Raw genomic sequence first — 24,375 nt, 5'->3', positions numbered from 1 at the left:
GCCTCTCCGGGACACCTTCCGGCACAGGTCTGGGGCTGAGCCAAGCCGAGCAGGGAGTTCCCCTTGAACACTTAGCGAGAGGCTGGGTAGTTCTGGTCCCCTCCTCCAGTCAAGCCGGTGATGGCAGGTGATGGCATGCAGCTGGCTGGCTGCCTGCCTGGGTAGGGGGCACTTATCCGTTGCACCTGGTAGTAGAGCCAAGAGCTGCAGGAATCCTGCCCTCCCTGGCTGGGATAGGAAGGAGACCAATCTGGTGGAAGAGATGGAGACACAGGTGAGGAGGGCAAGAATGGCAGACGGCACAGGCCACAGTGGCTCCAGATCAGGAAGTTTTATTGCTGACATGCAGGAAGAGTCCCCATGTAGTACAAAAATATGTCTTTATACAAACTTTTTTGTGACTTTTTCTGTTTTGTTTTGTTTCTTTACAATTGGACTTCTCTCAGCGTGTGACACCCAGTGAGGGCAGACCCAACCTCCTCTCATTTGCTTTGTTAGAAATGTAATCAGACACATGGGTTGACCTTGGGAAGGGACCACTGTCTGATAGGGCTTTGCAAACCTGGAGGATATTGCTTTGAAAAGGAGAAGAAAGACCACACGTGGCAAGCAGGCCTGGAGGGTCTGGGCAGACTGCTGGGCAAGGGGCACAGTGGAGCCCCTCACAGGAGGACAGTCACAGGGGCTGGGAGCCCTGGGCTGGACTGCATTTCTACTCCCTTAGGAGACTTCTTTTTGAAATAAATATAGAAAAGAGGGCATCCCCAACCCCACAGCACGAGACCTGGCTCTCAGTGGCCAGACAGCTGACAAGAGGCAGAGCTTGGTGCTCAGGGGAGTAAGTGCTGGGCTCAGGCAGGCTCCCTCAGACCCACTGAGGCAGAGGCACGGGGTGCCCAAGTGCTGAGATGGGGGCACAGGGAGGAAGGGGTGTGGGCAGCCCTGCTACTGCTGGCAAGAGGTGGCCCCATTTTTTCCAGATGGGGAAACTGAGGCACAAGGAGGTTTGGGAACTTGCCCAAGTCTCTCACAGTGAGTCAGCTTTTGGGGAGGGGAGCAGTTCACACTGGGAAACAGGGTCATACAGACTGCGGTCACCTTCCCACTGGGGAGTAAGGACAGGCAGGAAGGGCCTGAGGGCCCGGGGCTGCCTGGAAGGTAACAATCAGCCTCTCTTAGGGGTCTGGTGGGGAGGCCAGGGGGAGGCCAGGGGAAGGTCTTTGCTTGGAACTGGGCAGGGCCAAAGTCCAGTGAGGATCAGTAGACGGGAAGGGCATTCTGGTGAGAACAGCATTTCTGGCAAGACGGGCATCCACTTCAAAATCTCGGCTCAAAAAGGGCAGCAGGGCTGTTCTCAAGCCAGACGGGGCCCCCCAGTCCCTACTACGATTCTCCCCACGAGCCTTGCAGCCCCCACAAAGGACCCGGCCAGCGCCTGCTGGGAAGAGACACCGTATCTATTATGAGGCAAGGGCAGGCGGGGAGATACCTCCATCACTCTCTGAATACAGACTGGGATGTGGGGAGCGAGAGGGCGTGTAGCCAAGGCCCACCTGTTCATGGCCAGCCCAGTTCACCCCTCCGCAGCCCAACCACCAGGCACCCCATTCACATCTCAGTACCGCGGTGAGGGGTGGAGAAGGAAACCAGGGTTAATGCAAGTGTACAGCACCTCAGAGGAGCTACTGAGATGGGAGAAAGAGAACCAAGTGGAGAAAGGCCCCCCCATCACCAGAACTAAGGGGGACTGGTGGGCTGGAGGTGGAGAGGGACCGGCAAGAAGGGGCTTCTGAGACTGGGAGCGAGGAGAGGGCCCATTTGTGGGCTGTGGACTCACTGCTGTCCAGCCAGGCTGGCTGGGGGCAGGGAGTGGCCAAGAGCGAGCCACCTAGAGATGGGAGAGAAGTTGGTTTCAGTATAAAAATAAATATATTTGAATTCCGCTTAAGATGAGGTGAAGGTTTTCCAAAGCTTGGACTGAGGGGCCTGGGGTTCGAAGGGGAAAGAGGAAAACTGACAGTGGGAGGGGGCCTGGGAGAACAGTGGGGAGTGGGCATTCGTTTTGGGAGCCAGCAGCGAGCTGCACTTTCAGCTTATTTGGACTGTGGGGAGCAGGGCGGCTGGGCGGGCTCCCTCTTCCTCCCTCTCACTCAGTCCAGAGACAGCATGGTTAAAGAGACAGAGGTAGATTAAAACGTCATGATTAAAAGCAGATTAGTTATCTAGGCTTCTCAGATTAAAAAACCAAACAATCAAGCAATCATTCCAAAAGGTAGCTTTGTGGTACCTCTGCTGACCCCACGTGTGACCTGGGCTGTCCCTGCCTGTCCCTGTGGCAGCCTGGGAGAGAGTTCAGCACTCCAGGGCCTGGCCCCACAGCCGGGCGTTGGCTGGGGGCCAGGAAGAGGTGGCGGGTGGTGCTGGCGCCCCTGCCTGAGGCTGCTATTTCCGTAGGCAGCGCTGTGCCAGGATGGCTGCGTCCAAGGGGTTCATGGGCTGTGCGTCGTGGCCCAGCCGGCGCACCAGTGGCGCGCTGCCAAACTGCCGCTTGGGTACCCAGCTCCGGGCCTCGTGTATGGAGCTCTTCTCCTCGGCCAGCAGCAGCTGCTGCCGCATGTAGTTCTCAAACTCATACTGGGAACACTCCTCTGTCACCTTTGCCTGTGAGGCGGAGAAGGACAGAAAGAGAAAGACAGAGATGGAGAGAGAAAAGCAAGGGAGTTAGCGTCAGATGGCCTGGCTCGAGAAGCCCCCTACTTCCCAGGCACCACACTCTTGGCCCCAATGTAGCTAGGTGGCAGAGAGCGTGGGCCCCTGAAGCCCTCCAGCCAACCTGGACCTCGCTTTGCTGGCCGCCCTGGGTATCGCTTCAGCAGAAGCACAGACCTTGATCTGAGCCAGATCCCCGCTTCCTAACTCACTGCCTTTGGGAGAGGTCACATTATCTAAGAACCCTTAGCTTCCTCGCCTGTGGAGTGACACAGTAATCTCCCCTTGCCGTTCTCGAGAGCCTGGCAGGCCAGTGCAGGTCAAGTGTTAAAAGAGAGGTCTGGGGCTGGGTGCTCAGCACCAGGGTGACCCTGCTTCTTTATTTTGCCCCACGCTGAGCCTCCTGGAGTGGCCCAGGCACACAGTTAACAAACTCAGGTCCCTGTGCTCATCAGCAGAGGGGGAAAGCAGAGCCATGAACTCAGACTTGGGTTCAAGGCTCAGCTCTAATAGTCCCAACCTGTGTGACTTGGGGAAATGATTTTTATCTCTCTGAACCTTAGTTTCCTCTTATGAATGAGGATAAGAACACAGGCCACACAGGATTGAATGAGATGTGCTGGGGTGGGCATTCCTTGTGTACTAGTGATGATAATTTTTAGCTGCTGAACAGTCATGCGAGGGGTGGGAGCTGGTGGGGTGGGGGTAGGGCTTAGAACTGTCTCTTCTCAAGGGCCAGGAGGCTCTGCTGTGTTACTCCAGGGTGGGCCAGAGAGTAAGGGTCCTTACGGTGTCCCTTCCAAGGGCTTGGCCAAGCTCTGCCCTCCAGGGGGCACCCTAAGATCACCACTAGCTGCTCCCTAGTGCCCAGGTGTCTGCCCCCACCCTGGGCCCAGCACTTTCTCCAGTGCAGAGAAGAGGGGAAGAGAAAACTGGGAGAAAATGAATCATCTGAAAAATGAAAAGCAGGAAGGTTGAGAGGGAACCCTGTGAGTCAGAGGGGCAGAGAAATGTGACTGTTTAAAAGTCTGACACGTGGCAGAGCACTCGGGTAGTGAGAGGAAGCTAAGGGAGGGCCCGGCTGGGTGCTGTGGGACCTCCCTGCTGTGGGGTCTCCACCTCAGCTGCCCCACAGCCCTCTCTCAGGCCACAGAACCACCAACTAAGCCAGACACAAGGCAGGCCCCAGGCAGCTCAGGGCGAGGACTTAGGTCTCCCTTTTCTACTCCAAGGACTGGGGACAAAGCGGAAAAGGCCCTGCAGCCTGCCGGGAGCTGCCATCCCTACCCCTGTCCCACCTGCCCTCCTCTGAGTCTGGTCCCTGAGGACCTGGGTAACGGCCTGTCTGCCCTTCCCAACTCACCTCCTGGGAGCTGTCTGAGTTGCTCATTTGGTCATCGATGTCAGGGACCACTTGCAAAGGCCCGCTCAGAGATGACAGGGACTGCCTGCAGGGGGGGCAGACACGTCAGGTTGGCTCCAGGCAGCCCCCAGCCCCTGCTTCCCAGAAGGGCCAGGTCTTCACTGCTCTAAGACTTGGCTGGAGCCAACAGACCTGGGCTGGGTCCCAGTTCAGCCCCTTCCTGACATGATCGACTCTGCTTCTCTGAGCCTCAGTTTCCTCAACCAATAATGGGAGTCAAGTTCTACCTCACAGGCTACGATAAGAACTCAGTGAGATAATGCCCATCATTGTTGGCATCAACTGGAAGATGGGAGGTGCTCGACCCTGAGCGCAGCTGGCACCCTCTTACTCTGGCCCACGGGGAAATCTGGAAACCTGACTCTGCCTGGGAGAGAAACAGGCCCAACTTCAGGCCGCTTCTCTGGGTGGGAGGGCAGAACCCAGCCCCGCGCTGGCCGGGCACCGCTCGCTTACCATGACGCGATGATGGCACTGAGTGCCTCCAGGACATCAGTGGCGGCCAGGCGCTGCTGGGGGTCAAGGACCAGCAGTTTCCGGATGAGACACACAGTGTTCTCAGAAACCCGCCCATCCCTGATTCGGAGAAGAAGAGGGTGAGGGCTCAGGAGGGGTGGGCTGGTGCTGGGTCTCGCGGACCCAGGACTCCAAGCCTCTCTGCGCTGTTTCTGCCCCTCCCCAGGAAGGCAGCACTCACTCAGGGATGGTGTACTCAGCAGCCTTGATCTTGCGGAAGAGCTCCTGTGGGATGCTGTCGTAGAAGGGGAACTGGCCGTAGAGCATGGTGAAGAGCACCACACCCAGGGCCCACATGTCACTCGGCTTTCCCCGGTACGGCCGGCCTGTGGGCACACAGACACACGCACACTCAGCACAGGGCTGGGAAAGAGAATGGCTCTGGGACTCCCTCAGCTCAGCAGCCACCTGACTGAAATTCTACACATGGGGCCCCTCCGCTTTGCTACCTCATTTCTGGTCACCCTGCCCCGCTTCCTCCTAGAGCAAGCCACACCAGCTCAGTCCCTGGAGCTTCTGCTCATGCTCATCCCTCCTCTGCAGGACGATGCCCCACTTGGCATGACCCGAGGAGAAAGGATCACACTTGGCCTTGTGCAACCCATTCACCTATGGGTGTGCCTCCTACCTCCTCCTCAGAGCACCAGCCCTGCTCTGCCAGACTGTGAGCTCCTGGGCACTGGGCCTGCGCTATGGCCCCAGCACGCAGCAGAGCGGCTCACAGAGCAGCGTGCGTGTGGAACAAAGAGCTAACCGGCTCTGGCCACGTCAGACTGCCCTCTGTCACTCTTCCCTCACAGCACTTAGCACAATCTGAAGATCCCCTTCTTTGTCTGTCTGTTTACTCCCCATCCCCCTCACTGGAAGGTACGTTCTCAGATGCAAGCACCTCTCTGCTTTGCTCACACATGAGCCTGGTGCCTAGCATGGACTCTCACATTTGCTAAATGAATGACTATCCAGTTAAGTAAACGCTCTGTGCTAGTTCCCTTATCTGTGAAACAGAAGGGAGTGAACATTTAACTGAGTACCCACTTTGTGATAGCACTGGAAGAAACATTCATCTCATTAAACCTCTACCACAACTCTTTGAATTAATTAGATATTTTCTTTTTTCCCAAAGAGTGACATGAAGCCCAGGATGTAACTTGTCTAGGGTCACACAGCTGACTGTAAAAGCCCTGCTCTTCCCATGTTCAGGGCAATCCATCTATCCACTCATCAGCGTTATAGCTCCTCCCACATGCCAGCCGCTGCCTGACCCGCTCCAAACGTAAAATAGGAGCACAATGCCAGCCCTTCGAAAGCCTCTACCCACCCAATACCTAGCACAGTGTCCTGTGTGTACACCGCGGGCTCCAGGGCAGCTGGATCCCTGTACACGGATCCCTGAACACAACTTGGCTCTCTGTGGTGTGGTGAGACACTGCTGCGTACCTGGCAGCTCTCAGACAACTATGATCCCTCCTCTGGGTTTCAAAGCCTCTTAGGTGGCTAATAATGCCGGGGTGGGGGATGCTGGTTCTGAAGGGCTCACCAGATCCACTGAAGGTCAAGCAGCTTAAGGGGGCAGGAGTGTACAATGTGCACGGGGATGCTGTTTCAGGCCTTAGCCTGCGCCTTCAGAGTACCACGGACCTTCACCACGCCTGTTTCTTCATCTCTAAAGTGGGGATGATGAGATGCCGCCCTCACAGGGCTGCTGTGGGGAGTAAGCTTCAGCCCTAGCTGGTGCAGCAGGCAGTTATATGGAGATGAGCCTCTGCCCAGCCTTCCCCAAGGCTTCATGGCCCCTGGCCTTTCCAACCCCCAATGCCAAAGAGCAGCTTGGGGGGCCCTGCTCCACCAAGTGGAGCAACCAACACAGAGTCTATGGGGCCACTGATCAGTACAGTGCCTGGTACTTGGAAATATGATCGGTAGTTAATAACTACATACTTATTTATTTTGTGTATTACCTGACTCAGCCCCACTGGAAAGTGAGCCCACCATCTAAGAGGGTAGGGATGTTTGTCTGCCTGTTACTGCTGTATCCAAAGTGTCTAGAACAGAACTTTGTATCTGGTTGGCTCTCGGTAGGTAAATACCAGCAGCAGGGGTCCCCAACCCCTGGGCCGCGGACCAGTTCTGGTCTATGGCCTGTTAGGAACTGGGCCACACAGCAAGAGGTGAGCGGCGGGAGAGGGAGTGAAGCTTCATCTGTATCTGCAGCCGCTCCCAGCGCTAGCATCACCGCCTCAGCTCCACCTCAGATCATCAGGCATTAGATTCTCACAGGAGCACCGGTCCCTGGTGCCAGAAAGGGTGGGGACCACTACCAGCAGAATGAATGAACTAAAGAACAAAGGGAGTGATATATTTGAAATGCAAATCGCATTGTGGCACACACTCAGTGAAGATCTGTTCGATGGCTTTCTTTTGAACTTGAAGTAAAGGGTGATAATTTCTTAATCAGACCTCCAACAGGCCTTGTGTGGTCTGGCCCCTGCCCACCCCTCTGGCCTAGAACCAAGCTCACTTTCTGAGCAGCAGCCACAAGGGCTTTTAGTTGGTTCCTTAAATATGCTGTGATGCCTCCGACTAGTCACACCCCCAGTGGATTCCTACTCATCCTTACGATCTCAGCTCAGATGTCGCTTCCTTGGGAAAGTCCTTCAAGTGCCCCATATTCACACTCACAGAAATCTTTCTTTCCAAACACTGATCTGAGAGAGTAATTAAACATGCACTGGTGTGATGATTACTGTCTTCATCCTTCATAAGACCTCAACTTTGTACCCAGAGGGACAGTACTGGTTTGGGCCGCCACTGAGGCCCACAGATAGGGTTTGCTTACGAGATCAGATGAGATCGGTCACGTTCAGGGTGGCATGGCCGAAAGATAGGGTTTGCTGAATGAAGGAGAGGCCGCAGGGCCTGGCTGTGAGACGGCCCGGACCGCTGCCTTGCACACCGCACCTACCGCTGAGCACGTCTGGACTGATGTAGGCAGGGCTCCCCCTCTGGTCCTTCAGCAGGTCCCCCTCGCTCACGAGATGCTTCCCGAGGCAGAAGTTGGTGATGGTTATCCTATGTGTCCTGGGAGTGGGAGGCAGAGAGTGAATACACCTTGGTGCCTGTCCCCACAGGCACCCCTGCTGCCCTCATCCCTTGTCTAGAGAGCAAAGGAACATGCCCACGTCCTTTCTGCTTCCTTTGTCCTCACTGCCTTCCCCATGGCAGTGTGGGGAGTGCCTGGGGTGCTGACACTGGCCAGTTAGTCACCCTTGATTGCCACCTGCTGAGCTGTCTCGTAGGGCTCTGAGTCATGCCGACCAGGTGAGGTTTTAGGGGAGCTCCCCTAAACCTGCCACCCTGGGTGACTTCAAGGCCCTCATTTACACATGAGAAAAGGACACCCAGCAGAGCTTTGGAGCCTGATTCTTCTGGTCATCACCACTGTCATTATCAATCATCATCACTGACAGTGCTAAAAACCAATGTGTGCTGAGCACTTAGTAGGGGCGGGCCCTGGCCTCAGTGTCTGACGTGGACTATTTTCATTCACTCCTCACAACAGATTAAGAGGGAGACTTTCTCATGCCCCATTTCACAGATGATGCAACTAAGCCATAGAGAAGTAGTGCTAGGACTTGCCCAGGGTCACACAGCTAGTGAGTGGTGGAGCAGGATCCAAACCTGGGTCTGTCTGACTCCAGAGCCTGCCCTTTGGACTGACACCAGCCGGGTGCCCACTGTGTCCCTGGATAGTGCCCAGCCCCTGGCTTTCCTTTCCTTTCCATCAAAGCTGACTCACCCTTGTCTTGTACTTCATACTCTGCCCTGACTTAGAAAACCAGATCCCCACCATGTGAGAGTTGTGCTGGAGAGCAGCTTGAGCTCTGACCCTTTTTAGGAGGCTCACAATGGCGGCAAAAGGAAGTGGCCCTGAAAGGACTCCTTACACCACACCTGGGGATGTGGGGTGGGGAGAGCAGGAAAGGCTTCTCGGCCCTGTAGGAGATGGCCAGTGAGGAAGGGAACCTCTCTGCCAATGGATGAGCAGGGGCCACTGCCCAGCTCCCATGTTAGCCTGTTGGCAGAGAAGCCAAGGAGGATGACAGGAAACGAAGCTACACGAGGGGCTTTGAGCTGCCTCTCAAGGGTGGAGAGGAGGGTCAGCTCAGAGGTGCAGGGTGTGTGGGGCTGAGGTGGAATTCCCCAGGAGCTGCGTCCAAGAGGCTCCCAGAGCCCTTCAGCTATCTTGGGGAATTCTGCTGGCACAGGGCTTGGTGCAAAACAAAGGCCAGTCTGTCCTCTGCATTCCAAATGGAAATGTCAACTCTCCTCTCCATACAGGCTGCCCTGCAAGATGCCACAGAAATCTGACCAGTGGCCTCAGGGCAGCTAGAGCCTGAGAGTGCAGGCCAGGGGTCTTGGCCAAGGATCATGGGCACATCAAGAAGCGAACTGCTCCAGCTCTGAACCGCCCATGTCATCGTCCTGAATGAGGGACTACTTAGGCCTCTGATCCGCAAGGTCGCCCCAGAGCAGAAGCACTGCATTTCCTCCCCTTGCTCAGATGGCCGCTGCAGCTGGCAACAAGACATTGGGGAGAGTCTGGTGGGCTTGGGAGTCAGATTCCTGGGTTCCAATCCTGCCTCTGCCATTGACGGGCAGTGTGGTCTTGGGCATGTTATTTAATTTGTTGCTAAACCTCAATTTCTTCATCTGTAAAACAGGGAAAGTATTAGCACCTAACTCCTAGGACTGTGTTGGGATTCGACAAGATAAGAATTTAATCCCAGGGAAAGCTCTGAGCCCGGGGCCTGGTGAATAGTCACTGATTACTAACTGTGAGCTTGGATTAGGATGTCATCCTCAGACAGCAGGCACACCTGGCAGAGGCTATCAACAGGAGACATTGGGAAAGACATCATCTCTGAGACAGCCAAAGAGAAGTGCCACATTGTGACCACAGGCCCTGGAGTGCACGTGCAAATATGGCTGAGCCTTTCACTCCACTCCGTGGCAGGACTTGACAGCTCTCTGTATAGGGGGCAGGGCAGTGGGGGCTGAAAGAAAATCGCTGAGAATCTGCAGGGCTGGCAGCAGGCCCACTTGGCCTGCACTGCTCTGCCTGCTAAGGATCCTGGAGTCTCTCCCACAGGAAACCACACGGTCAGCTCCAAGACCTCCTGAAGCTTGGCGACACTCCCCTGCCCAGCCACCACCGCCCAAGTTGGCCGGGTAGCACACAGATTCTCTGGGAGTCCAGACCCCCCAGGCTTGTCCTGGCAGGAGGGGGTGAGGGCAGCCAGGGATGAAGGGAGGGAGCTCTGTGTCAGCAGGATCTGCTCTGAGTGAGTCACTCTTTAGCTATGGCCCTTTGGGCTACCACAGTGTTTTTCTCCTTTTCTAGGAACTTGGTGTGCAACTTGCCTACCCAAAAAGAAAGGAGGAAGAAGAACCCACAGCAAACCTCACATAACCCCAAAAGGGGATTTCAGATTTCAACCCTTGCCTTTTATCCAAAGCAGGATGAGCTTGTCATTGCAGCTGCCTCGCAAACACTTCTCCCCGTATCCTCCCCTGGGAGTGCTCTGTTCTGCTGTGAGGACTAGACAAAGGCCTCCAGCTTGTCCGCCTGCCTCTCCAGCTGGAGTTAGGGCCTGGCCTGACGGGCAGGAGCTCCTCCAGGTGGCCTCTCGACTAGGAAAGGATGAAAGTGAGGCCCTGAGAGGAGAGGTTTGCCCAACAGACACATGAAGAGCAAGCCCTGGGCGCTCAGCGTGGGTCTCTCTCTACCACACCACCCTGCCCCCTTCTGGAACATCCATGACTCAAGTGAGGGGTGGCCAGAACCTCTGTCTGCCCCAACACAAAAAAGGGATTGGATTAAACGAGTGCAGCCAAGATGTAGGGTCTGAATGAAGTACTGGCGCTCTGTAATCCGAGGAAAACACACACACGTGCACGCACACACAGGAGAGCTGCTGCAACGACGCTGGTGTTACTTAGGAGAAGTGTGACCTCCTGAGTACCTTCCCAGAACCTAGGGGGCCTGGAGAAGTGAGAAGTGAACCCACCACAGAGACAGAGGCCTGGAGCACTGGCGTGGTCTCGGGCAGGAGCACCGATTGTGCATTCCCATAACAACCCTCGAGGTGCTCTTTAGAGCCAATGAACTGCTCTGGGGACAGCTGCAGAGGATGGGGACTCTGCAGCCACATGGCCTCAAGTGCTCAAAAAATGTGCCCTTTCTTTGTGAACAATAAGCCTGAAGTCCAGAGGGGGATGATGACCAGCCCAACATCCCACAGAAGGTCAGGGACACTGAGACCACTTGCCCTCAGGGCTGGGATGGTCCCTGTTCTCTGCTACCTGCCCTCCTCATGCAATTCAGAGCTGGGGCTGATGCGCCCTGGGCCCTCACCACCGGCATCCTCATCAGCCACTCAATACACAGCGGGCCTCATTTCCCGAGGGAAGCGTGTGTACAGGCCCTGGCTGGTCTAGCATGGGGGTGCGCTGACGAGGGCTGAACCCTGTGAGGCAGTTTCACGTCTTGGGTCAATCTTGGCAGGAAGGTATAATCACCTCTACGCTTACAGATGAAGAAATGCAAGCTCAGGGAAATGCTGGGTACCATAGCAGCTCCACAGCACATGAATGAATTAGTCAATGGATAAATAACCCAACAAACACTCTCTCAAGTCGCAAGGGGTAATTAAGAGGCAGTGCTGGGCTGGGAGCCATGTCTGACCCCCAAGTCCTGCTCCTCTGGCTTCCCTGACTCTCTCATTCAGCTAGTCAAGGGTTCAAGTATTTCTATTTTCTTCCCTCCTCCTGGCCGAGCACAACAGGGTCAGGTTTTCATCACTTCACTTCTCAGGCTGACAAATCTTTACTCATCCTTCACAAATTGACTCAGACGGCTGAATCGCTGCCCCGCTTCATTGGCTCACAGCCCTCTGCACACTGGTTCTCAATACAGTGATATCTGCTTTCTGGTTGGTGCTGCAGCCCACGGTGAGCTCCGGGAGACAGGCTGAGCCACTGAGGTGCAGCAGCATCCTCCCATGGCCTCTCAGGCTGGCACTGCAGGGTCTGGTTGGTGCCCCCACGCCCCTCCCCAGAGGCCCATCTCCCTGCAGCTTCTTTTCCTGTGACTGCTGTGGCTTTGGCCACTTCATAGGGACAGTGGCCCCCCTTGGGTGGGTGACCACATTATGGAACAAATCACCCCCCACCACAGTACTTCTGCTGAGATTTATGCTGCCTGCCATTTGTAAGCCCTCCCGCCCACTTCAACACCTGGAGGTGAGAGGGATGAGAGCGTGAGAGAGGCTCAGGGAGAGGGGGTGTAGGGGACGTGCCTTTCCTAGCACTGTGTTTCTTGGATCGTGGCGTACAGAGTGAGCCCTCCTCCCATCAGTCCTTGGCCCTTGCATGGTTGATGTCCCTCTACCGCTGCCCTAGATCACTTGGAAAGGGCCCAAACCCTCTCCCTGAGTGGGGTGACAGCTTGAGACTGGGGCCTCTCATGATCTCCCTCTGCCACTGCTTCCCTGGGGTGCTGGGGTGAGTTGCCCAGATCTCATTCAAGATTGAGGCATTCTCTCTCTGCTGCTGGGAGTATTGGTTTCTGACTACTTATAGCTGTGTCCTTCTCTGGAAAGTCACCTAGGCCTTGCTTAAGGATACGCCCCACCCCAGGCACAGCCCACATTCAGTGGCTGGCAGCAGTGAAGATACAGGGCAATATGCCCCCTTGCCTTGATGTGGGACACTTGAAGGGGTATCTAACTCTCGAGCTTTCTAGGCTGTGACCCTATCAGGGCAGCACCACAGTTCACCTTCTCCATCTGCCCAATCCAGCCCCCTCCTTCCCAAGAGCAATCCCCAGTACACCTCCTGCACGCACATCCGAGTCTGTTTCCAGGAACCTGGCCTATGATACAGCCTCATTTTGCTCATGTCATTCCTTTATCCATCTGTCCATTGTTTATAGTCATTTACTGAGTACCTAGTAGGCATGACCAATTAATGGACTCGGAAGGACTTCTGAAATCCATCCCAGAACTCTCTGTCTGTGGCCTTTGAAACTCCTTCCTAGCAAGCACCATGTTCCTATGTGGCATTAGACAGAAGCAGATATCACGTCCTCGCCCACTGGGATTCTTGGGAGAAGTGGGCTGTTTTGAGTCAGAACCCCCATGGGGGTAGGGTAGTCGCAGCATGTGACCTGTTCCAACTCCAAGATGAAAAGCGGATCTTACCTCTTATTGAGCACCATGTTCCCAAGCTTCAGGTCCCTGTGCACAATGTTTTTCTGGAAGACAACAGGCACATGGTTTGTACTAAGGGCCGGGGTTGGTCCCAGCCTGTAAGATGTGGCTCTCCAGGTGTTTGGGAAGGCAGGAAAAAGCTCTGTGACATGTCTCCTCAGGCTCCTGCCTTCATTTGTAAGCCATAGACAGGCCAGGACCATTCTAAGGGCTCATCAGTGTACGGAGGGGGTGATAATTGAGTGCAGGCAATCTCTGTCTCACTCAGGGCAGTTTCCCAGCTCTTTCTCGCCTCAGAGCAGCAGCCAACGGGGGAAAATCAGTCCTTTCTCCACTTCTATCAAACATCTCATTTCAGGGAGGTAGACAGGGTAAAGGGGGTCAAATATGTGGTGACAGAAAGAAATCTACCTATGGGAGGTGAACGCATAATGTAAATATATATATGCCTTACTGTTAAAAGTGTACAGCTGAAACTTATTGGATTTTTTAAACCAATGTCACCATAAAAAAATTAATTAATTTAAAAAAAACCCCAAAGATCCCATTTGAAAAACAAAAAACAAAGAAACTAAGCATCTGTCTGGATCTGGGGTCAGAGATGAACTCTCATGACTGGTGACTAAGTACAGCAGGCTTGGCCCACAGATGCTGTATGCTTCGAAGAGGTGCTCCTAACCTGGACTCGGAGTACCTGATTCCCCCAACCCTACAGAAAGCTCAGAGACAGGCTGTGGCCACCCCTCAGTGGATATCTCACAGTTGTAGCTCAAGCTGGGAGCCTCATTTTTAGCCTCTCAACTGAAAGGGAATCACTGCACTGGGTCCTGCTCAGCTGCCCGTCTGGGAACACCGTCCCCAGGATCGTGCTGAGGTCTGCAGCACTGTGCCTCATCAGGTGCACATGTCATCCAGCCACTTTCCTTCTGGATACTTCTAGCTGCAAAGCACACCTGGATGGGAGCAGGACAGAGCTGCTTCCGCTGAGCAGCAGCAGGAGGAGTGGCTTTCTGTGGCACATGGGGCCCACAGGCCGCTCTGTCACTGAGGCCCAGGAAGCTCTGGAGCCGGAGGAGGAGGGGCTGCGGTGCTGCAGAGCCTCACCTGGTGCAGGGCTTCCACCACACGCACCACGTCGTAGAAGATGACCACGGTCTCGCGCTCACTGAGCCTCTTCTCCTTGATGACGTAGTGCTGCAGGTTGATCAGATCAGCGGTCTTGTCGCTGAAGTCGTGTGCACAGAGGCAGTCGAGGACAAGGCAGATACGCTTCTTCATCTTCTTAACCATTCGGCTGGACTCTGTGTCCTCAACGATTTCACAGGTGCGGTCCTGGGAGGCAAGCGGGGAAATGGGGCTTGCTGTGGGCCCAGCAGGGCTGGGGCCAGGCCTTTGGGACTCCCCTCTGGAGCTGGACACGCAAGGTGATGAGAGATCCTGGAACAAGCCTGCATGCATGTGGGCAGTGAAGGCCTGAGGCCTGGGTAGCATGGACCGTAGGGCCACTTGGCAATGCCCGGCTTCCCATGTGCCAGTGCCAGGCCCAGCCAGGGGCCGAGGTTGAAGTTGCTCGGGTACAGGCTTTATACTTTGATCCTAATGCAAAGGGTTCGGATCAGGGATGGGCATTTAAAGCCAAAGGGCCCCATGAGCCCAGTGTCCAGGCAATAAAGCCAGGGCCCTGGGCATCCTCCCCTCCAAGGAACCCCAGGGATTCCAGCAATGACCATTCTACACTTCCTTCCAACGTGCAAGATGGTGAAGTGTTCTGTGTCCAAGACAACTGCTTCGCATGGAAGCTGGATTCCTGGGCAGCCATGTGACAGTAATTAAGAGTATGGCTCTGATCCCTGACCGCTGGGTTTAGCCCCTGGCTCTACCTTGTCCTAGCTTTGGGACCTGGGGGCAGGTCACCTAACCTCTTCAAGTGTCTGGTTCCTCATCTACAAAAGGGAGCTAGCAACCCCTACTTCACAGGTTATTGAGAGAATAAGACAGCCCGGAATGATGCCACTCCTGCCCCTGCCAGGGCTCAGTGGGTAGGCACTGCTACCAACATGGCGGGTGCGAGCTCCGGACCCACTTCCTTGCTGAAAAGGTATTTAAAGTAAAACAAAAAACAGGTACAACATGGGGACTTTCATCCAGTCTGAGGATGCCTCTCAATGTCATCCCCAGTAGGCTGATGGTCGTGGTCACCTCTGGTCGCGTCTGGGGAACTCCTGGGGACTGCATATCCACATTTCTCCTGAGAGCAGGCTTGCACCTTTTATTTTTTCTTCCCAGAGGCCCAGCACAGTGTCTGGCACACAGATGACTCTAGAAATTCTAATAACCCAGGTTCTCCTACTCAAAATCACATAAGCCAAGGCCACGTTCTGGAAGCTATCAGGAGTGAAGTACCAAGAAATCACAACCAGCCTCAGCTTGACTTCGTGTTTAAGGGAAACACTGATTTTCAGAGTTGCCTAATGATACTGTGAGTTAGCTGCCTCTCACTGCACATCTCAGAATAAAGACCATGGTGGGGTGTATGTGTGAGGGTGGGAGGCATTTTTATTTATTTCAGGAATCAAGCTGACAAAGAGTTTTATTGCCTGACATAACAACGGTGATGAGAGTGCCCCGGTGCAGCTCGGTGCTTTCTACACTCTCATTCACCGTCCCGCCCTCTTTTTGAGGTGGGCATCATTTTACAGGTGAAGAATCTCAGGTTCAGGGACCTGAAGTGACCTGCCTGAGGTCACACAATCTGAATCCAGGGCTGCTGGCTCCCTGACACCATGCTACCTTTCGAGTACCAGGTCCATCCGAGCAAGGGGGAACCCTGGCCAGCACATCTGGCTGAGGGCACTGCAGAGGCTCAGCTGGGGTCCTGGGCACTCTGAACCTCCTTCTTCACTTCTGGAGACACAATTTCAGTTCTGCCCCAAGGAGGGCTCTTTTCAGGATATGAACTGCTAATTAGTACCTTTCCTAAGGGACCTGGAACATTGGAGCACAGGGGCTCAGGGACAACTGCTGAACAAACTGAAATGCCCGTAGAAGGCAGGACTGTTGGTATCAAAACAACTGAGGTGGCCCCAAGTGCCCATTCTCCCTCACTGCCCTCCCTTCTACCTTGGCCTGGCCAATTCCTGAAAACGCAGTAGTAAGAGTCTGTGTGTCTTTAAATGACTTTCTGCTTTCCTCTTTTCTCGGAAAAGTGGCCCTTCAAAGAAAGGCTGTAAGATGTGAGCTGTGTGCCTTCCCACCAGGCTGTGATCTTCACAGCAGGAGCACTGCAGCAGCTGGCCCGGCCCAGCATGGCCTCCAGCCTACCCGGTCCAGGAAGTCCTGATGCACCCAGCAGGCAGGGATGCCAGGGGGTCGCATGGGTGAGCTGCTCAAAGTACAGATGTGGACCCAGCAAGTAGCCAGCCCAAGGTGGAGGGACAGGGGGAAGAGGGGACGGGCAGCCACTCACCTGGAAGAGCCCATGGTGGTGAACCACGCCATCCTGCGTGTGGAGGAGGGAAAGCAGAGAGTACTCGGTGTGTAACAGCATCTTGCCTTGCCTTTCCTCTTGGCTTTCTATTCCTTGGTCCCCCCTCTCCTCAAGGGTAAGGATCTTTAGGACGGCACACACATAAAAAAAAAATAACCCCCCAAATCCTTACTTTACAAAGTAGAAGGAACCGAACAGGAAAAGCATGGGGTTCACATTCTACCATGCAACACTTGCACACACACTCACACATGCACATACGAAGTGAAACCGTTTTTCTTAATGTGACAGCTATGTAATTTATGCACAGATAAAGCTCTTTAAATCGGGAGTTGTGCAGAGTGAGGCTGTGTGAACTTGATTGCCTCTCAGGAAGAAATGGTGCCACTCTTGCTCACAAGTGGTGTAGGTGTGAAAGTGGAGAGGGGGAGGAGCTGGGTTGGCAGGATGGCCCTGGGTGCCCAGCCACCCCCGCCCCTGGTGCCTCACTTACCTTCAGCTGATAGAAGTCATCTGTGCCATCTTTCCTCGCCAAACACTGCACGATGCTTGGCACCGGTGAGTTACCCAGACGGGGACCTATGGCACAGAGAGCAGCTAGCTTACTGTTCAGCAGCCTTGTCTGTCACGGCACCATGTTCACCATGTGGTCTTTTGGCTAGTTCGTTTCTGTAGGTGGGCACCACAGTTCACGTCCACTGAACTCTCCCCTCAGAGTCTCTGGGTGGAGAGTTCTCACAGTCTCCTCTCCAAAAATGGAGGGTATGTGTGCATCTGCATGATGTACACCTGGCTTTTACAGGCATATTTCTCAAAAACAGGGATTTTCAACAGTGGGAGCAGGCTGGAATCTCTGAGGAGCATGTTAAAAAAAGAGCTCCTGGCTGCAATCTGGCCCCTCTGAGTGAGCAACTCCAGGGTGAGAATCCAGGAAAGTACAGCTGGAGCAGGTTCCCCGGTAGTCTGATACAGCCACCTGGCCCTGGTCCAAGTACCAGCTTTTGGGAACTTCTATATTTCTAGAGCTGTATACTGCTCATTGTCCTGTGACAACGCCCTCAGCGTCCTGCCTGAGCTTTCAGAGCATAAATCAGATAATGTTACCATGTAAATGCACTGCTAAAAAATCTTTAACAGTGCCCAACTGCTCATAATATGCAGTCAAACCCCGCTTTGGCCTGTAAGGTCTTACATGATTTGGTTCCTGTCCATCTCTCTAACTGATTGTTTCTCCATCTCTCTCGCCATACTCCAGCTACACTAGCTTCTTAATTCCTAAGACATTCAGCCCTTTCCTGCCTCTGGGCTTTTGCACTTGCTGTTCCTTCTGTCTAGAATGTTTTTCCCCTGCTAGCTCCTTCTTACCCTTGGTTGTCAGCTCAAAGGTTGCTTCCTCATACAGAATCTTCCTTGTCTTCACTATCTGTAGGCCCTTCTTACTCTCACAGAATCTTGTTTACTGACTTCAAAGCACTTACCACCCCCAGCGGTGATCTTGTGTGTTTACTCTCTTCTTTTTGCAACTAGAATGTTAAGTTCCATGAGGGCAAGAACTTGTCTGTCTCATTCACTGCTGCATCCCTGCAGCACAGGCCTGGCACGGAATAGGCACCATTGACTACTTGCTGAATGACTGGAGCTGGGACTATCCTGTGCCTATAAGCCCAAGATGCTGTCTCCCAGCAAAACTCACACCTGGTCTCTGGCTGCTAGGAAAGTTGGGGTCCTCAGAGCCCACCCTATCTACAACCCTAAGCATAAGCAATCTGGACTTGTTGGGCTTCTAACATCATGCAGAAAGGCCCTGCTGCTCCTCTAGACCACTGGGATCACCCGATTCTACAAAATTTCTGTGACAATTTTACAAGAAGTTTGGGGGCTCTACAAACACATTGTGAAATTAATAGTGCCCTCCAAGAATGGCCCAAGAAGTGTCCTGGATGACGGCCCTTGGCTTCTAACACAGCTTGTGTGATTCTCGAGGGTGGCATCCTGGGGAGTACATATAGGATGCCCTGAGGGAAGACACAGTCTAGCTTTCAGCTGAGAATGATCTAAGGCTGGTGCAGCTACAGCAAAAATGACAGTTCTTGGGACGGAGCAACCTCAGGCTACAGATCTTCTACTGGCATACACAGAATCCAGTTAAAGCGGTGAAGCTGGGCCAGGCCGAGGGTTGGTCAGGACTCCACACTGTGGTAGGTGTGATGCTTTATTCTGCTTTTCTGCTGTTTAGACTGTGCACACCAGTGCACCCTGCCTCTGCCCCCAGCACCCCTACTCACCCAACAGTTAGAAGCTTACCCAGGATGAATGGTCCAGCTCTCTTAGCATTATTTCCGGAAATCCCACTTCCTAGAGCCTTTGCCCTGGCCGACGTTTCTCCAGCTCCTCTGTCTGATGCTCTCCGCTTCATTCTCAGCTCTAGACAAGACAGAAAAGAGCTCTTCTCACTGAGCAAGTCAGCGAGTTTCCTTACGTTAACCCAGACTCCAAGTCTCTGACTTGAGGATGCGTCAGACAGCTGTTGCTGCTGTTCCCACTGCTGCTGCCACCTCCTCTCGCTCCCAGAGGAGCACTGAAGGTTCCCAGTGACAAAGAACCATGGCTCCTTTACTTGAGATTAATTAGGGGCTCAAGGTGGGTGTACTTTAAGACAGCATGTATTGGCTACAGAGGTGGGCAGCCAGCTTGCCTCAAAGGGGCCAGTTAAATGCAGAGAGGATGACACTGGGCTTTCTGCAGATTAAACTGGGGCCCCTGAGAGGCCACCGCAGAGACGGAGAGGAGAGCCAGCCCTCTCTGTGACTTCCTAAAGTGAGGATTTCCCCAAAAATACCAATAGCCAAGTGGCCGGAGGTGCTAATTTCTGTGTCCCACTCCATCCCCAGTGACTTGATCTCTGTGCCAGAAATGGCATGATGAACATGAGGCCCAGGGATTCCTCTGCCCATGAAGTATGTGGATGACTGCCTTGAGGATCTCCTCTCTCCAACTCTCCTGACTCTTAGGTCCTCTCAGTCGGAAGAATACTCCAAAGTTGTCAAGTGGGGTTTTGCTTTCTTTCCCTTTTCTCCTATTTTCAAAATTTTCTTTAATTACTTTAAGAAAAATATATATTATGCATTTAGGAGACAGTTAAAGGATACCAATGGAGGTTGTGAGCACTTTGATCTGCCTAGTAATCCCTATCTCCTCCACGGTAAAAATAAAAGGTGGACACGCGAGCCAGACTTCAGAAGACATCAACCTCCAGACATGGATTTAAGAAGAGAGTCACTCCTTCCAGCTCTCTATAGTTAACACCTTGGGAATGCAGTGTCCCTGAGGTGGAATGGGGAAACAAATGGACACAGATGAGTTCTACACAGAGAAGGAAGAGGGTCACACAGATGCCTGAGGAAGGCTGGCTGCCCAATCCCAAAAAAGGCCCCTGGCCCGGTGTGGGTGGGGGATCAGGGGGCGGTTCCCTGAGGTGGTGATACTAGAGTGGGCCGCAAGAGGCCAAGTCATTCCAGGAGTAGCGACCTAGATGAGCGAACGTACAGAGGTAAGAAATGACACACAAACAAGTAACTCCAAGCAGTTTGTGTCGCTAGAGTACACAGTGTGAAACAGGCAATGGAGAGCGCTGACCCAGAGAAGGGGCGAGGGCCCGATCCAGGGGGCCTGACGGCCACATCAGGAGTATAACCTTTACCCTTTCACAAAGGGCTTGGGATCATTGAGCCCCAAACTTCTGTAATTTTTTTTCTTCATACAAAAGTAACTGGCATTCCCTGCAGAAACATTAGAAAACACAGACATGAAAAAATAAGGAAAAAACGTACCCGGATGTAATCACTGTTAACATTCAAGCAGAATTTCCTGTGTGTATGTTTGTATGTGTGTGTGCTTACAGTCTGCATTACAAAAATTTGAACGACTCTGTGATATCATTTTGTAAGCTTCTTTTTCTCCCACCTAAAATACATTATGAGAGTGAATGTGAGCTACAGTTCAATAAATCCATTAAAAACAACAACAACAACAACAAAACACCACTGTTAACAACCCTGAATGACAATATTCTTCCGTAGCATCATTTGAAATAGCTACAATCTCCTTGGAAAAAATATATCACAATTTATTGGATCACACCCCTATTCATGGACATTTAGATTCTCTCCATTTTTTTTTGTATTTTTACTAACAGTTATGCACATACAGCTTGGCAAACTTGTATTTCTCCCTCAGGATAAATTCCAAGAAGTGCAACTGCAGGGTCAAATGGGATGCACATTTTAAAAGATGTTTGACACACACTGCCAGGCTGCTCCCAGGGAGGCTGTGCCAATTTATATCCATTAGTGGTGTGGGCGAGTAAGTCTCAGGACTATATTCTTATTTTTAAAGACTGCCAATTTGATGGGCAATAAAAAGTATATCATTGTTTAAATTCATAACTCCTTAATTATTCATGATGTTGAACTTGTTTCACATGCTTACTGGTTGTATGTATTATTTTTTAAATGAATTTCCAGTTCATATTCTTTTTCCATTTTTTACTGCTTTGTTTGTGTATTAGTCTTGATTTTTCGAAACTCTTTATATATTAAGGCTATAACTAACATAGGATGTAGTTTTTCTTAATCTTTTAACTTTTTTAAATTAAAAAAAAAGACTAAATGTTTATGTAGTCAAATAGTTCTCCTTTCCTTTAGTTTGTTTTTGCTGTCACTCTTGGAAGGTTGCCCCTACTGTGAGAACAGGGACACTAGTTAGGTTAAATCTTCCCATGCTGCCATTCTGGCCCTTATTCTAAACCCTAGGGGACTGATTCCATGCAGTGGACTGGAAAGCAGGAGATGGCTCGATGGTACTTCTAGTCCAGGCCACCCATCAAGCCTTAATTTGTTTTCGGAGCTGTGCCACTGTGGAGCAAACCCATGATTTCATTCTAAGAGTAACTAGAACCATGTAACTCAGCAGGCCCTGGTAATCCCCAGAAGGAGCGGAAGCCATGGTTAGGCTCAGCTGTGACTTTTACCAAAGAAGCTCATGCTAAAAGCTGATTCAGAGTCATTCATACAAAAGCAGGGAGAAATGAAACTGCTTCTAGAAAAATATTAAAAATCTGGGCAGTAATATATCTGAAACAGTGTTCCCACACTCTGCCTGGCGAACTTGTAGGCATCTTTCTCAACTTAAATATCATTTCCTCAGAGAAGCCTTACTTGATAATCTCCCTACCAGTGAGTCCCAGTTAGTCTCACTCGGTGTCCTGTCATTTTCATTCAGAGCACTTTCCATATTTTGCAATTATGTATTTGTGTATTTATATACGCTTAATGTCTTTCCCCTACTACTAGACTAAAAATTCCACAAAACAAAACAAAACACACCACACTGTACCCTCAGTGCCTGGCCCAGCATGAATGGCTAGATGCCTTCCCTCCAGTTGCTGACGGTTCTTACCAGGTCAGCAGCCTTGTGCTGGAGCTGCCCCTGCCTTGGTAGATAAGCTGGTTTCATGCCATTCTGGTGCTGTTCTCCTTCTTCCCTGGGGCACTAAACCTCCTCTCTTTCCCCGGTTCCCTGGAGAGCACTGAGGAGGCCTCTTCATATCTGTGTAGATGCTGCCTAAGCGCCTACGCACAGGCACGGTCTAGACAACAGTTTGCTGGGAGCAGCTGCAGCACAGACAATGAGTGGGCTCAGCCTGACCCCACCCACCCCACTCAAGATTCAACTTAAGCAAATGGCACGGGAACTGCTCCAAAATGTAGGCAGACAGAAGGATGGGAGCAGACGGGCAGGGAGAGGGAAAAGATGGTACTGGCAGGGGGAGTGGTAGCAAGACTGCTTCCCTTCCTGAATATCCCTTCATGCTGCCCAGAGCTGGGGGAAGCAAAGGAAGCAGCATGAGGAGGCAGGCCTGGGAAAGCGGAAGTTGCTGCAGGCTCACTAGTGAGGTAAGCAAAGCCCCTCAGGGAGGCCTGTTCCCTGTTCCCTGCTCCTCTGCTGATGCACAGGGAGGATGTGCCCTACTTTCAAATCCTCCTGAGGCATCCCCTCCAGAGACACACCTGCAAATGGTCCACAGATGCTCCCATGGGGGAGGCCACTTTGCGAGATCCTGGTTTCACAGTGAGATCTGTGATGTAGAAGCTCTGCCTATCCTGGTCTCAGAAGGGCTTGGGGCCAGGCCCCTCAGGGACACTGATCCTCAGACTGGGCTAAAGAGCTCTGGCCCAGCAAGACTAAGGGACAGCCATTTGCTGGGGTTTCCTAGGCCCACTGCTCAGCTCCCCAGGAACTCAGCAATCCTGGCTTAGACGTCTCTGGAGGTTTAAATCTGTCAACTATTCCGTGTGCTATTCCCCCAAGTCAGCACTGGTTCCCTTAGAACCTGGACTCAACAAGAAGCTCAGAAAGACAACAATGGGGTGAGGGGTAGAGGCCAGGAGGGAGGCACTGAAAGAGAACCCAGCCTGGCAGCCCCGCCTCCTACAGGCTGCACTCCTCAATCCTGAAAGCAGGGGGTTCCATGTGTGTGGCCCAGCCTAGGGAACAAGTTGTGGGCCTTAGCATGAGAGGGCCTCAGCTCCGTGACAGCCACATGGCATGCCCAGAGGAGGAGGGCCTGTCCTACCCTGTCAATTTGGGGTTAAGGTCATATTACCCTAAAGCTGCTGGGCCATGTGAGCCCAGCTCTTCCAGAAAGCAATGAAGGCTAGGCCATTAGTGACACATAAGGGTCTAAAGCCCATGATTCTGAGTTTCTGGGTGTAGTGTGACAGAGTACCCTATAGCAGGGCACAGTTCAAAATGGTGGTCATACCACCAACCCCAAAAGAAGGTGGGCTGCAAAGAGAGATGGTAGTGAGGCCTTCCCAGCTCAGTTTTTCCTCAGCTCTGCCCAATTACAAAGCAGCTGGAGCCTGGCCAAGGCAAGGAGGGGCCCTTCGTTCACACCAGAAACATTCCCGCAGGCCTCCAAACAGGTGCGCAGACACATGGCCCCGGACAGTGGACACTTACACGCGCACAGAGCCAGAGGGAACCCTCTACCCCCAACAAATATGAGGGGCAGCTGCAGGGCCTGCCCACATGTGCAGAAAGTTCTGCATTCAACCTCATCCTAGGCTTCTTGCTCTGGGTTCCTGGAGAGATGAGCGACATTGCAAACCAAATCAGTGAAGGCAGTCCCTGCAAGGAGCAAACCGCAGACTTTGGTCCAGTGCAGCACTTGCTGTGTGTGACAACAGCAGCTGTAGCCACGATTTGCCAGCAGCTTCTCTTTGTGGTCCTGCTAGGAGCCAAAGGACTGTGTCTACACTGCAGGATCAGGCTGAGTCGAAGGCATCAATATTCAAGCTGTCCCTGTCAGCAGCCCCTATCCCCACCATGGCCCATGCATCAAGGCTCTGTCAAAATAAAACAAAATAAAGAAACAAACAAAAAGTTCCTGAGCTGTGCAGGCTTCTGGATATGACCTCAAGAAGCGTCTACTGAAGGCAGGGCCCCACACCTCTGTCTAGCCCACCTGGCACCTGGAAGTGAGCACAGAGCTCCCACCCATCCCTGGCCTCAATCCTATTTGCCACGTGTTAAGGGGCTGTGTGTTTAGACCTTGGCAGATCCCTGGAGGGAGGTAGGGTCTCTGCCCATAGGACACTAAGACAGCAGAACAATGTGGTTACAGCACTGTGTCTTGGTATTTTTCCTGTCATAACAAGAGAAACACTTGGGGGTGAAAGGACTGGGGCCCCAGCTGTCCTATGCCTGGCCCCGTCACCATCTTGACCTATATAACCTACACTGGCTGGGAACCACTGAGTGAGCCAAATCTGTATTCAAAGCCCAGCGCCATCACTGTAGTGATGAAATCTTGGACAACTTATTTATTCTGTTATCTGCAAAACAGTGCACAAAACTACCTTTCAAGGTTGGTCTAAGGATAGAGTGAGATAGCCCACACAATAGGT

The 24,375-nt window shown here is 52.7% G+C and overlaps 1 protein-coding gene across 3 annotated transcripts in view; it reads right to left on the bottom strand.

Annotated features, from left to right (window-relative positions):
- Positions 1-311: 311 nt before the first annotated feature.
- Positions 312-24,375, bottom strand: part of STK40 (serine/threonine kinase 40) — a 39,294-nt gene continuing 15,230 nt past the window's right edge. For 2 of the 3 annotated variants that reach the window (XM_025041405.1, XM_006924237.3), the window contains 10 exons: positions 18,710-18,829; positions 16,899-16,984; positions 16,385-16,528; positions 14,023-14,250; positions 12,910-12,962; positions 7,611-7,726; positions 4,830-4,974; positions 4,589-4,708; positions 4,073-4,157; positions 312-2,661 (listed from right to left, as the gene is read on the bottom strand). In XM_025041405.1, coding sequence (XP_024897173.1) covers positions 2,443-2,661; positions 4,073-4,157; positions 4,589-4,708; positions 4,830-4,974; positions 7,611-7,726; positions 12,910-12,962; positions 14,023-14,250; positions 16,385-16,528; positions 16,899-16,984; positions 18,710-18,829 — 1,316 coding nt within the window. In that variant the 3' untranslated portion in view covers positions 312-2,442. Of the gene's footprint in view, positions 2,662-4,072; positions 4,158-4,588; positions 4,709-4,829; positions 4,975-7,610; positions 7,727-12,909; positions 12,963-14,022; positions 14,251-16,384; positions 16,529-16,898; positions 16,985-18,709; positions 18,830-20,235; positions 20,256-24,375 lie in introns of those variants that run through there. The other variant, XM_025041406.1, reaches the window with a different exon arrangement.

This window comes from Pteropus alecto, unplaced genomic scaffold (genome assembly GCF_000325575.1).
Source record: "Pteropus alecto unplaced genomic scaffold, ASM32557v1 scaffold39, whole genome shotgun sequence".
Lineage (NCBI taxonomy): Eukaryota > Metazoa > Chordata > Mammalia > Chiroptera > Pteropodidae > Pteropus > Pteropus alecto.
This window is presented reverse-complemented; position numbering and strand designations above follow the sequence as displayed.